The sequence below is a fragment of the Sinocyclocheilus grahami genome, unplaced genomic scaffold, assembly GCF_001515645.1.
Source record: "Sinocyclocheilus grahami isolate Dianchi unplaced genomic scaffold, SAMN03320097.WGS_v1.1 scaffold283.1, whole genome shotgun sequence".
Taxonomy (NCBI): Eukaryota; Metazoa; Chordata; class Actinopteri; order Cypriniformes; family Cyprinidae; genus Sinocyclocheilus; species Sinocyclocheilus grahami.
The window spans coordinates 132,465-145,121 of record NW_015505462.1 but is presented as its reverse complement, the minus strand read 5'-3'; the positions used below and the strand labels follow the sequence as shown (position 1 = coordinate 145,121).

Here is a 12,657-nt window from a genome sequence, read left to right as displayed (position 1 = left end):
AACTGCGGGTACGTCGGCGGTTTCCCTAGTCCCGCCTGTTCGGTCGCTGGGGGCCTGGTTAGCGTGCCCCAGGCCGTCTCGCTGTCTCATGTGAACCGTCAGACTCTGTTATGCGATTCAATTCGCCCGGCACCCTCCCAAGTTCAGGGGCATTCGGTTCTCCTCTGTGCTGGACAGGGATGCTCCTGTCTTGCGTGCAGAGATTGCGGTCCCGCTGGCGAAGGACGCAATACAGCCGGTCCCTCCAGCCAAGGTTAGGTCAGGTTTTTACAGCCCATACTTCATCGTACCCAAGAAAGGCAATTTGGGGCGGGGCTTGAGGTGCTTTCAACATTGCTCTGGGTGCTTGAGCAACGTGACAACATTTTAAAAATGTAAATCTCTGACAAAATTTAAACACTTCACATTCTATATAACAACATGATTCAATGGATATACACTAATGTTCAAAAGTTTGGGCACAGCCGCTCGGGTTGCTTCATATGAGACCGCTTCAGTGTTGGCTTCACGACCGGGTCCCGAGATGGGCATGGCACGGCACTTACCGGGTTTCTGTCACCCCGTGCTGCCGTCGGACCTTCAGCCCGTGGGCAGATCTTGCCTTTCTTCGGACAGGGGCTGGTGTGCCATGTGCAATGGGAATGCAGCTGCGAGGCCCCGGCCGGGGCCCCGACTGCAGTGGCATATCAACAATGAAAAAAAGAAAGTATGGGTTGGAGCGAAGGCTGTCTCCCTCCACCCTTAAAGTGTATGTTACCGCCATTGCCGCGCATCACGAGGCAGTAGACGGTAAGTCTTTGGGGAAGCACAACTTGGTCATCAGGTTTCTCAGAGGGGCAAGGAGGTTAAATCCTCCGCTCCCTCACCTGTTACCCTCTTGGGATCTCCCCTTGGTCCTGGTGGCCTTGAAGGGGGAGCCCTTCGAGTCTCTGCAGTCAGTAGAGCTTAAGTTTCTGTCATTGAAGACAGTCATTGACCTCGGTCAAGAGGGTAGGAGACCTGCAGGCATTTTCGGTCGATGATTCGTGCCTGGAATTCGGAACGGGTAACTCTCGCGTTGTCCTGAGACCCCAACCTGGATATGTGCCCAAAGTTCCCACCACGCCTCAGGCGGGTTGAGTCTACCGCAGGGACTTCCATATGTAGCACTGCCCTGGGCCAGTCCATATGTGTAATTCCACATGATACCTCCTATGTGCGGGATGTGGCTTCCGTAGCGTCCCAACTGGGTACGCTTTCCCAGTGTTATCCAATGTACCACTGTATGGAACAGCAGTGGCGGTCACCCCTGCCTAGCCGCTGTCCTATCTTCCGCCCCAGCTGGTGTGGAGGGACTTGCCGGCTTCCGCAGGGCACTGGAGGGGGTCAGCAATAGTGGCGTTTTCCATACGGATCCCAATTCATCAGTCACGACTGATGTAACATGGAACGTCTCGGTTACTTGTGTAACCCTCGTTCCCTGAAGGAAGGAACGGAAACGTTACGTCCCGTCGCCACAGTTGCTGTACCACCGCTGTACGGCCAGGGCATGTAGTCTCGGCTCCTCAGCGAAAAACTGATGTGCGTTTGCACGCGCTCTCCTTTTATACCCGCGCTGCGGGGCGTGGTGCGCGTGGCGAAACACGCACGCCAACTGTCATTGGCTTGTTTAGTTTACACTCGAAGGTGATTGGGCTCTCGGGCGAGATCCCAATTCGTCAGTCACGACTGACGTAACGTCTCCGTTCCCTCCTTCAGGGAACGAGGGTTACACAAGTAACCGAGACGTTACACAGTATTTACAGCTCAGGTGATTGGCTCAAAAATATCCAAATTTGTGCTTTCAGAGGGTCCTGAGCCAGCCAAGCAACTGCCATTGAGATGAATGAGAGTGCTAATGGATAGCTTTCTTTAGTTATTATAGACCTCCTTGTGTGTATCTTCTAGATCTTAAATCCTTTCCTGAATGCAGTTTGAATGGAACCCTGTGGCTTTACAGTTCAACATCAGTAATCCATAGATTCACTGTCCCTCCATACTGTGAGCATGTGCTATGAGACGTGGCCAGCAAATGATGATTTATACATCTGTTTACATAGAATTTCACCCATGATTGGAGCTATAGGTCTGCTCGCTGCATCCATTATCCTGACAGCAGGTAATTATCCAGGTTTCCTCCATTCTGAATTTCACTCCCATAATTAAGAAGGACTGTCAACCTAGCTGAATCAAACCAACATTTACACAGTTCCACGGAGAAGCCCCATATGAGGGATTCCCATCACATGGCAGTTGCTTGAGATTCATGAAGCATCTGACTAAAATGAAACATGATTTTGTGTGTGCTAGCCTCGCATCTTTTACTTGTGTGCCCATTTTTCCTAGATAAGAAGGGTCATCATTGTGACTCGTAAAAACTCGTAGCAAATGGACAGAGAGAAGAAAGCAGGATTCAGTAAAATAGCTTGTAAATGGTTTCGAGTGGAAACAAAGAGCCAGCTGAGATGGCGAAAAGTGAAAATCTGGAAGATTTCACATTCTCTTAAGCCTGGAATATCCTCCAGGAAACACCTGTTCTGAGAGGGTTTCTGCTGAGGCTGGAAAAGCAGTTTCGGTAACACTTTCTATGAAGCCCGTATTTATAATATATTATAAGGGTATTCTTAAGACATTATAATGAATACATAATGCATTATAAAAAAACGTAATATGTTATATCAACTCATGAATAATCATAACAACAGTTATAATACATCATAATACTTGCGTATTTGTGGTTATAAGTTTAAGAGTATGATTATTTATAACACACAATGAACACCATATTAAATCTACTTCATTTACAGAATAATGGACTGTATCATATCTTGACATTGTTTATTTAAGATCTGCACAGTATCTTAGTACAGCTTGTAAGTGGTTAGATGTTGAGTGTTATTTGAGTGTTTCCTGTGGACCTAATGTTAATTAATTGATGTGAGCTTTATACTCCAACTGAAAAAATGCAATGTTTTATATGGTTACATTTTATTTTGATGGTCCCCTTAATCAAACGACTATAAGCAACTTGGCAACTACATGCCAACTAACTCTCATTAGAGTATTAGTATGCTCAAGAATGGTAGAATCTAGTATGGTAGAATAAGTTGACGTACTTGCAAAGACCCTTAATGTCAGTTTATCTGTTGGTTGACCATCAAAATAAAGTGTTAGCATATATTTACAGTAGCAGACATACTAATACTCTAATGACTGCTAGTTGATATGTAGTTGCAGAGTCACTTATCAACAGCTGTTTAAAGGGTACCATCAAAATAATCAAACTGATATTACAATAAAAATATTTCTAAGCAAATGTGTCATATTACACATTCATCTGATCTAATATCTGATCTTATGGCTGCTTGAGAGAAAAAAAAATATTATTATTATTATTACTACTTATAAGTGATCTTTGACTGCTTTAAGTAAAGTAGCATAAGAAAAATGGCAAGATATGAGACTTATAATACATTATAACTATGATAAATATAATCCATTGTAAAAGTGTATGCAGCGTGTTGATTGTGTTATAAATCATCATACTCTTAAAAGCTATAACCACAAATAAGTAAAAATTATAATATATTAAAACTGTTCTTATGAATATTCATGAGATGATACAACATATTATAAGGTTTTTTTATAATGCATTATGCATTCATTATAATGCCTTAAGAATACCCTTATAATGTATTATAAATACGGGCTTCATAGAAAGTGTTACTGCAGTTTCTACTGTAGATAAGTTGATTATTTTGTGAACTTGTCAGCAGTTCCATTGCATATGATCTTTACGTCTAACATTTTACATTTAATGTTACCGTTTCACATGCCATGATAGGATATCCAAAAGATATTTACTATATGGTTGTATATCCCTCCACTTGAAAAGCAACAAATGAGTGATTGCACTGACGGTTAGTTTTTACACAATTCATTAGCTCACTAATGTACTCTATAGATTACAGCACAGAGCCGTATACAAAGAATGCATCTTGATTAAACATGCACAGCAGCAATTATTCAACACTCCCAGTCATCTTACAGGAGAGGGAAAAGAGGCCTAATTTGCCACGCAGATGTTGCCTGATATCCAGTGTGTTGTAGGAACTGCTTGGTGTGATGAGCGATCTTTTAAAGCTAATCAGCAGAATTAGGGCTGATTGCAATCACTTCCTCTGAGTTTGATAGTGGTGGCCTTCTCTGGTGTTCTGCATTGAGAGGGAATGTACATTCTGAATATGTCCAATTTCTATGTATATGCATATATGCATGTATATGTATGCTGTTGAATTGTGGGTTGAACGTTTAAGTTAAAAAAATAAATCAATATAATTATATACCAAGGTACCAATATGCTATAGAAATGACATTTTCAAAACAAATATCCCATATTAGTGAATCATACTTGTTGATTTATGAACATAAACAAGCACAGTGCTGTCATTGTGGTGGTCCCTATAGCCGCTAGCGAGAAGCACCTGAAAAGTGGACTCGCGATGCCTTCAAATGTCACATCTTAACACAACTCCTTCTGTCCTGCCTGACCTTTCATTTCCTGTGCCAATTGAAAGGTTTCCAAATGCTATGTTTCAAGATTGTCTGACAGAAGCAAAATAGCTCCAAAGAAAAAGTGGTAAAGCTAGTACTTCTCCCCAGATTGCTCTATATTCAGAACCAGCAAATGATGGAAAGTGGTGCTTTAGGAGCTAGGACTGGACACATTTTTTTTTAATGAAATTATATTGATTCTTAAAGGTACATGTTGGATTACAAATGTAAGAATCTGTTTAAAATATGCTGATACTATATTCTGACATAGCATCACATGAAAAACTAAGGTGAAGTACATTGTATTTAGCATTTAAGGTAAATTACATCAGACAAATTATTATCTTAAACAAAGTGTAGCAAGAGGTTCCTGTCTGTTCCGGTTTCTCTTATTGTTAGTCAAATTAACCAAATTACTGAGAAAGTCACCTTTTGTTTGTAATGGCTCTTGGTGCCTCCACCCCAGTCTTTGAGTAGTTATGCTGATTGGATTAGCACCTGTGCATTTGAATGACACTGTTATGCTGATGAGATCAGGGCTGGAGAAATACTTTTAGCTGTAGCTTAGCATAGATTGAATCTGATTAGACCGTTAGCATCTCGCTCAAAAATGACCAAAGAGTTTCTATATTTTTCCTATTTAAAACTTGACTCTTCTGTAGTTAAATCGTGTACTAAGACCAACGGAAAATTAAAAGTTGCGATTTTCTAGGCCGATATGGCTAGGAACTATACTCTCATTCCAGCATAATAATCAAGGAACTTTGCTGCCGCACCATGGGTGCAGCAGGCGCAATGATATTACGCAGCGCCTGAAAATAGTCCCCAGCTATAGGTAACTTCCAATAAGCCTATTTTCAGGCGCTGCGTAATACCATTGCCCCTGCTGCACCTTAAATCCCAAGAATCGATTAGTCTAGCCTGCTTTCAGTTAATGAACAGAACATTGTAGCACACCTCCCATCCAATAAATCACAATAAGCTTTGTGCTTTGTTACTTCTAATGTGAAAAAGTCTCAGATTTCAAAATCTGTCCATTTTATTACAAAATTCAAATAAATGCTGTTTTGGAGTGACAGATCGCTGTAGCACCTCAGTTCAAGAGAAGTGCAGCACAAAGCACTCATGAACTGATCGTCTCCTCCACTTTAATAGCAGTTACAGCATGAAATAAACATGAATGAACACCCGAAGATATGTTAAAAGAAAGAGTACAACTTACAGAAATCGCTCAATCAGTGTTTCAACCATGGAAAGACATCAGTAAAACAGCTTGTAAACAATATGCCACATAATGTCACATTTACTGCAGAAAAAAAAACCTATTTGGTGGCCATAAACTTGTTAGTCAGCTAGAAAAATGAACTCGAGAGAAGCATTTTGCTAAATATATGCACCATGTAACATATTGTTTATAATTCGTATTCTAATTTATTTTATAATGTTACTGTTTTTATGACAGCCACCATTTAAAAGTTTATTTAAAAAAAAAATGTAATTGTAGAAATATAATTATGTAATTGTAAAGTTAGTAATGTTATTATTATAAAATCATAAATTTTTTTGTCAATACCCAGCCCTATTAGGAGCATATAAAATAATATGCTTCTTAAAATGTGTAAAGCTGTATGTAGTGACTACAATTTCGATCACATAACATTTTATTTTATATTTTATCAATGAAAATAGTTCCAAATAAAGCCAAAGAAGAATACGTTATATATATCACAGCAAGCACAGTGGTGTTTTCTCAGTGAATCAGTGTTTTTAAATGAATTGTTTGTGTAAATTATTTATATTATATTATATTACATTACATTGTATTATATTTAAAGGGTTAGTTCACCCCAAAATTAAAATTCTGTCATTAATTACTCACCCTCGTGTCGTTCAAAACCCGTAAGACCTTCATTCATCTCCAGAACACAAATTAAGATATTTTTGATGGAATCTGAGAGCTCTCTGACCCTGCATAGACAGCAATGCAACTGTAATGTTCCCAGACAGAAACATAGTAAGGACATCGGAAAACAGTCCATGTGATATCAGTGGCTCAACTTCAATTTTGCAAAGCTGCTACAATACTTTTTGTGCACAAACAAAACAAAAATAACATAATTTATTTGACAATTCTTCTCCCCCGAGCTACGTCTTCTGCCATTTTGGAGAGTTCCATCAGTGTTGTTTATGTTAGGGGAGAAAGCGCGCGCATGAACGTAATCAGCATTGTTTACACTTAGGGTAAAGCGTGCGTATGTGTTGTAATACTCTCCAAAATGGCAGAAGACAGTAACTGAATTGTTGAATAAAGTAATTCGTTTTGTTTTCTTTGCGCACAAAAAGTATTATCTTAGCTTCGCAAATTTGAAGTTGACACATGGACTGTTTTACCGATGTCCTTGCTACATTTCTGTCTGGGAACATTTCAGTTGCGTTGCTGTCTATGGAGGGTCAGAGAGCTCTCAGATTCCATCAAAAATATCTTAATTTGTGTTCCGAAGATGAGCGGAAGTCTTACAGGTTTGGAACGACATGAGGGTGAGTGATTCATTACATAATTTTCATTTTGGGGTGAACTAACCCTTTAATCTGGTGTTGAATGATTTTATTCTTATTGTAGTGTACAGTTAAGGTCTTTTAATTTTATATTCATATACACAAACCTACATGCATTTGCATCTAAAACCCTACTGTGAAATGGTCCACCTCTGGTTCTTTGTGGCTCTTGACATTTCTTAATTGCACTTTAAAAGGCAGACAGTGAAAAACCTCTTTACTCCCTTTAGCACCCCAGAAGTCTCATTTGCATGAACTTCTGTATTTGGCAGGTTCATGCTTCGCAGGACACATCAGGATACACTCAGCGTGACTCCAGCACGCTTGTCATTTAATGTCAGAGCTGGCAGTGTTCTGTGCAGCTAAACACTGGTCTTTACAAGCCTGATTGTCCCTGTCAAGTTTGTGGCACAAGAGTGATACAGTCTTGGCATTCATTCCAGATATGCCAAAGAATAACTTCAAAATGGCTGTGCCCAATTTGCATTTGTCCTAAATAGTAGAGATTAGAATTAGTGTCCTGCATTAAAAATAAGCATTCCAAAGGTGGATTTCGTAAGTTCACTCTTAAAAATTGTTCTTTAGTGGAATCTATAGTTCCATGAAGAACCTTAAACATCCATAGAATCTTTTCTTTAGTGTTCTTTCTAGTGGAAAAGGCTTCTTGAGATTATTAAAAAAGTACTTGACATTAAGAAAGAAAAAATGGTTATTTTAAGAACTGTGTATGCATTTCTTTTTTTTTGGCTATATTATCCAATTGTCAAAATGCAATTGCCAGGTGTTCCAATGCAGAAATGCACACCAGTATAAATCTAAATCATAACATAGCCAAAGTCTCAAGAAAACTCCTTAACAGTGACAATATTGTGATAGAAATCCTGGTCTAACACAGAACAGCTGGCGCGGCTCCCTGTACAGCGTTTACTCTAAATGCCCATCTCAGGCTTTAAGCACCATGATCATAAATTTATAATAATGTAATTCTTAGAGATGAATTAAGGGTCATATTATTGGAAATTGATGATGCTGAGCCATTATGATGTTTAACAATTTAGAGGAACAGAGCTTTTGTCTTGGCACCTGCGCAAGCATGGCTCCCTAGAGAATTGAACTTGCCGGATGGCTGTCTCTCAAATATTGTGAAGGAATTAATTGTTTCGATTCGGACCAAAGCGCAGTACATGATCAGCGAGGGAGCCATTAATCACACTGAAGCTGCCAGCGCTGCTTTCTCCATTTATACACACAATGCAACTAGCCACTGTGAAAGCTTATGGAAAAGATACACTTTGGCTGTCTAGTGCATCATGTGTTTCGTACTGTCTGTATAAAGGCACTCAATAATGTGCAGAATCAATGTATGGTCAGTAGTTTAGTTTGTCAGTATGATAACTTGTACATTTTAACTCACTGAGCTCCACTTGTCGCTGACAGTTCTGTATAATTTGGTACCGGTGATGGATAACGCTATTAGAGGTGTGAAAATGAACCGAATCAGACGTTCTTTACGTGTTTTGACCACTTCTCTCTTGCAGGCTTAGCTGTTAAATGTGGGGTAGCCATGCAAGCCTAAGGGAAGGGCTACATGACGTCACTCAAGCTAATCGATAAAGGAAAAGTGTTATGACATCACCAGTTACCGTGGCAACGGCAGCACACAGCTTTTATCTGCTTGGCAGGCTGAGGGGTTGTCAGACAGGGCGTTGCTTTATTGTTCTCCTCGCCTGCATGGAGCTGGAGTTGTAACGGCTGTCAATGTCAAACAACGACAGTGCCACTTTAGCAGACTAATGTGCTCTATGATAAGCATAGACTGAGGCACTGAGTGCTTTTCAGTGCAAAGAGCTTTCCAGTTGACCTTGATAAGCCAAATTCAAGGTGAAACGTAGATTTTAACTACTTTCATACAAGATCTTGATAATATAAAATACTAAAAATAGCCACATATTAGATTGCTTTGGATTTCACTGTAATTTTTTTGGTTTTCTTGCCAGTCAGAGTATTTGTGTGTTTCAGGGCAGTGTTTGTGCGGCCAGTGCACATGCCACCCACCCGGAGATAAACGCGTACATGGCAAGAACTGTGAGTGTGACGACAGGCAGTGTGAGGACCTGAACAGAGAGATCTGTGGAGGTAATACACACAAACACAGACAACAGGACAAGATAAGCATTAATGGTGCCATTGTTTGTCCATCTCTAGATTGTGCTGGTCTATGAGAATCCTGTGAAAAACAGAATGACCATAGTAATTTAATGCTCACCAAGACTGCATTTATTTGATAATAAATAGAGTAAAAAGAGTAATACTGTGAAAATATTATTACATTTTAAAATAACTTTTCTATTTTTGTATAATTTAACATAATTTATTCATGTCATTGCAAAGCTGAATTTTCAGCAGCTATTATTCCAGTCTTAAGTGTCACATGATGTTTTCAGAAATTATTCTAATATGTTGATTTGGTGCTCAAGCATTTATTATCAATGTTGAAAACAGTTATGCTGCCTAATATTTTCGAAACCACGATACATTTTTTCCCCAGTATTCTTTGATATATAGAAAGTTCAAAGGAACATTACATCTTTTTGTATCAATGTAGACATCTTTACTGTCACTTGATCAATTTAATGTGTTCTTGCTGAATAAAGTATTCTTTTTTTTTTTCTTTTTTTTTTAAAGTCTTACCCACCTCAAACTTTTAAATGATATTTCTATATTTCCAATGTAATTTAACAATTCACAAATTCCAATAAAATGGGATTATATATCTATATAATTATATAACTTTCCAATCAAATGTTAATTTTGGTATAAAAATTATTAAAATATTAAATATTAAAATATATGTATATATTTTATTTTACTGTTTATTTTTTTCTTGTAATGTAATCACTCTTGAAAACAGCAGATAAGCAAGTTTCCTTTTTCGTCTCTATTTGTTTTTCTAATATTGGTGGATCTAAACTGTTAATTTTTACACTACATAGGGGGCTTCCAGGAAAACTCTTGCCTCCTTGGAGTTTTTCTATAATGATCAAGCACAAGCTTGTGTGTTGAAATATTAACCCACAGAGACTCCAGCTGACTGTACAACACATCATTCAGTCGACTGAGAACACTGACATATACAGTGGGTATAGAAAAGAATCACCCCTTTTAAAATAATCACATTTTGTTGCTTTACAGAATAAAATGAAGACGGACACAGTTTTTGTTTTATTCAGTTGTATTTACTCAGTGCAACTTATAACATCCAAGTGAAAGATAAAACACCAATATAAAAAAACAGAATCACTGAGTTGGAAAAAGGATCACCCTCTCCTAAAAATCACTTGTAAACTCTAACAGGTGTAGCTAACCACCTTCTCAATGGCACACAAAGCCATCTGACTTTCAACTGTGTGGTCATTTTGATGAGCTCAGCATGAAGAGGCATAATCAATGACTAGAAGCACAGTGAAATCTATTATTAAGAAGTGGAAGGTATTTGGTACACTACAGACCCTCCCTGGACATCTCTCCAAATTACATGAAAGAGCCGGAGGAAACTGCTCAGAGAGGCGACCAAGAGGCCTAGAGCAGCTCTCTGAAGCAGCTGCAGGAATGTATGACAAAGAGTGGTCATTATGTGCAGGTGACAACAACATCACAAATTCTCCACAAATGTGGTTTGTATGGCAGGGTTGCAAGAAAAAAAGTCACTCTTCAGGAATTCAGTCACCACTGAGCTTTGCCAAAACGCACCTTGAAGATTCTGCGGCAGACGAGACTAAAATTTAATTATTTGGCCTCAACACCAAACGATATGTCTGGCGGAAATCCAATATAGCTCACCATCCAAATAATACCATTCCTACAGTAAAGCATGGATGTGGTAATATCCTGTTATGGGGGTGTTTCTCTGCAACAGGGACTGGAGCACATGTCATGTGCAACATGTAATTGTTTCTCAGGGGGAAAGTAAGGGATTTTCACCATTTAAAGGGGGTAGTCTGTGATTTTATTGCCATCCGAATCCAGAATGTCTGTGTTTTTCTCCAACCACCCGTCTAAAAATCCCCGGCTGAATTACCTACTGTTTTTTGACAAACACCAAGGTTGTGTGGTGATTTAATTACCGCCCGAATCCACATCTTTGAGTTTACAAAAAGAAATCAATACAAAATTCATTGTTTAAATCTTTTTGTACACTGCAGAGTACCGTATGATAGGTGTTCAGCTTCGCCGTTATTTGCATGCATTTTAAAGATATAGTCTACATTTATTACAGAAATGTTGGAAAGTATTTAAGAACAATATTTAATCACCGCTTCACCACAGCAGCTGGAAGAGCTTGAGAACAAAAAGGAGAAAGAGAAATGAAGCACATTAGGCTACATTTAAAATGGGCCGTTATTCTGGCAGCAACAGGTGTGCGCAAATACGTATAGCCTATTATATAGTATTACATTAAAAATATAAACCAAGCAGCTTCATGCTTACTTCATGTAAATAAACGGCTGCATTATTATTTCCACTAAATTCCCCATTTTAAAAATGACATCATTTGAGAAAATTGCAAGACAAACATTCATCTAGCCCATATAGCGTGTCTGTCTTTCTATTTTTAAACAGAAGATTTAAATAGTCAAATGATAAGATATTATTATTACATTAAATATAAATTTATTCTCATTATTCCAAGCATGTGCCATTTTATTCACAGCAGACAATCATGCAACCGACCACGTGAGCAGCGCCTGCGTTCCCACAAAGCTCGCTCCTCCATCTTGAATAAATCGCCATCCGAATGCATGAGTTTTATCACATAGGACTATAGAAGGAAAAATTGATGGGGCAAAATACCATCAAATTCTTGAGGATCTGCTGGCCTCTTCCAGAAAGTTGTCGATGGGAAAAAGGTTTACTTTCCAACATGACAACGGCCCAAAGCACACAGCAAAACTGACCACACAGTGGTTTAAAGGAGGAAAAAGTGAATGTCATTGCAGATGTAGCGTCTCGACCAATCTGACACACTAATTTTAATTTGATTTAACAAATCAATTATTCATTAGATTAACAAATCGTCACAGTCCCCTCACTCAATAAACTGGATGCCAGGATTTCTGCTGAACACCAGGCCCTCTGGTCACCATGACAACTAATCATGATATCACTGGTTTTATGACCCCCCTGGAATGTGAGTGGGATAACCCACTCATTGTCCCCATAAGGAAAATCCACAAGGAATGGACTTTTCTACTAATTAATTCATAGGAAAACCTTTCTTTGAATGAACACACATATTCTTCAGGCCATTGTGTATATTATTGCTGTTTTGTATTAATCTGTTGTATTATAGACTATTTTATTCATGCTTACGATAAACCACTCATTCATATAACCTTACATATACCGTATTTAGTATCTATGAATTCGCCTTCTGATGATCTAAACAAGAGTGTATATAATATGTTGGTACATAGGCAATATATATTAGGGTCCTGAGAACTTTTAGTAATTTCGATTCAAGTCCATTTG

At 38.6% G+C, this 12,657-nt stretch overlaps 1 protein-coding gene across 1 annotated transcript in view; it reads left to right on the top strand.

Moving 5' to 3' along the window:
- The window catches only part of LOC107600373 (integrin beta-like protein 1), a 59,326-nt gene that overhangs the window by 31,258 nt on the left and 15,411 nt on the right, over window positions 1–12,657 (top strand). Inside the window, exon 8 of the mRNA XM_016292247.1 lies at window positions 9,148–9,264. Within this exon, the coding sequence (XP_016147733.1) occupies window positions 9,148–9,264 (117 nt within the window). The remainder of the gene's footprint in view (window positions 1–9,147; window positions 9,265–12,657) is intronic.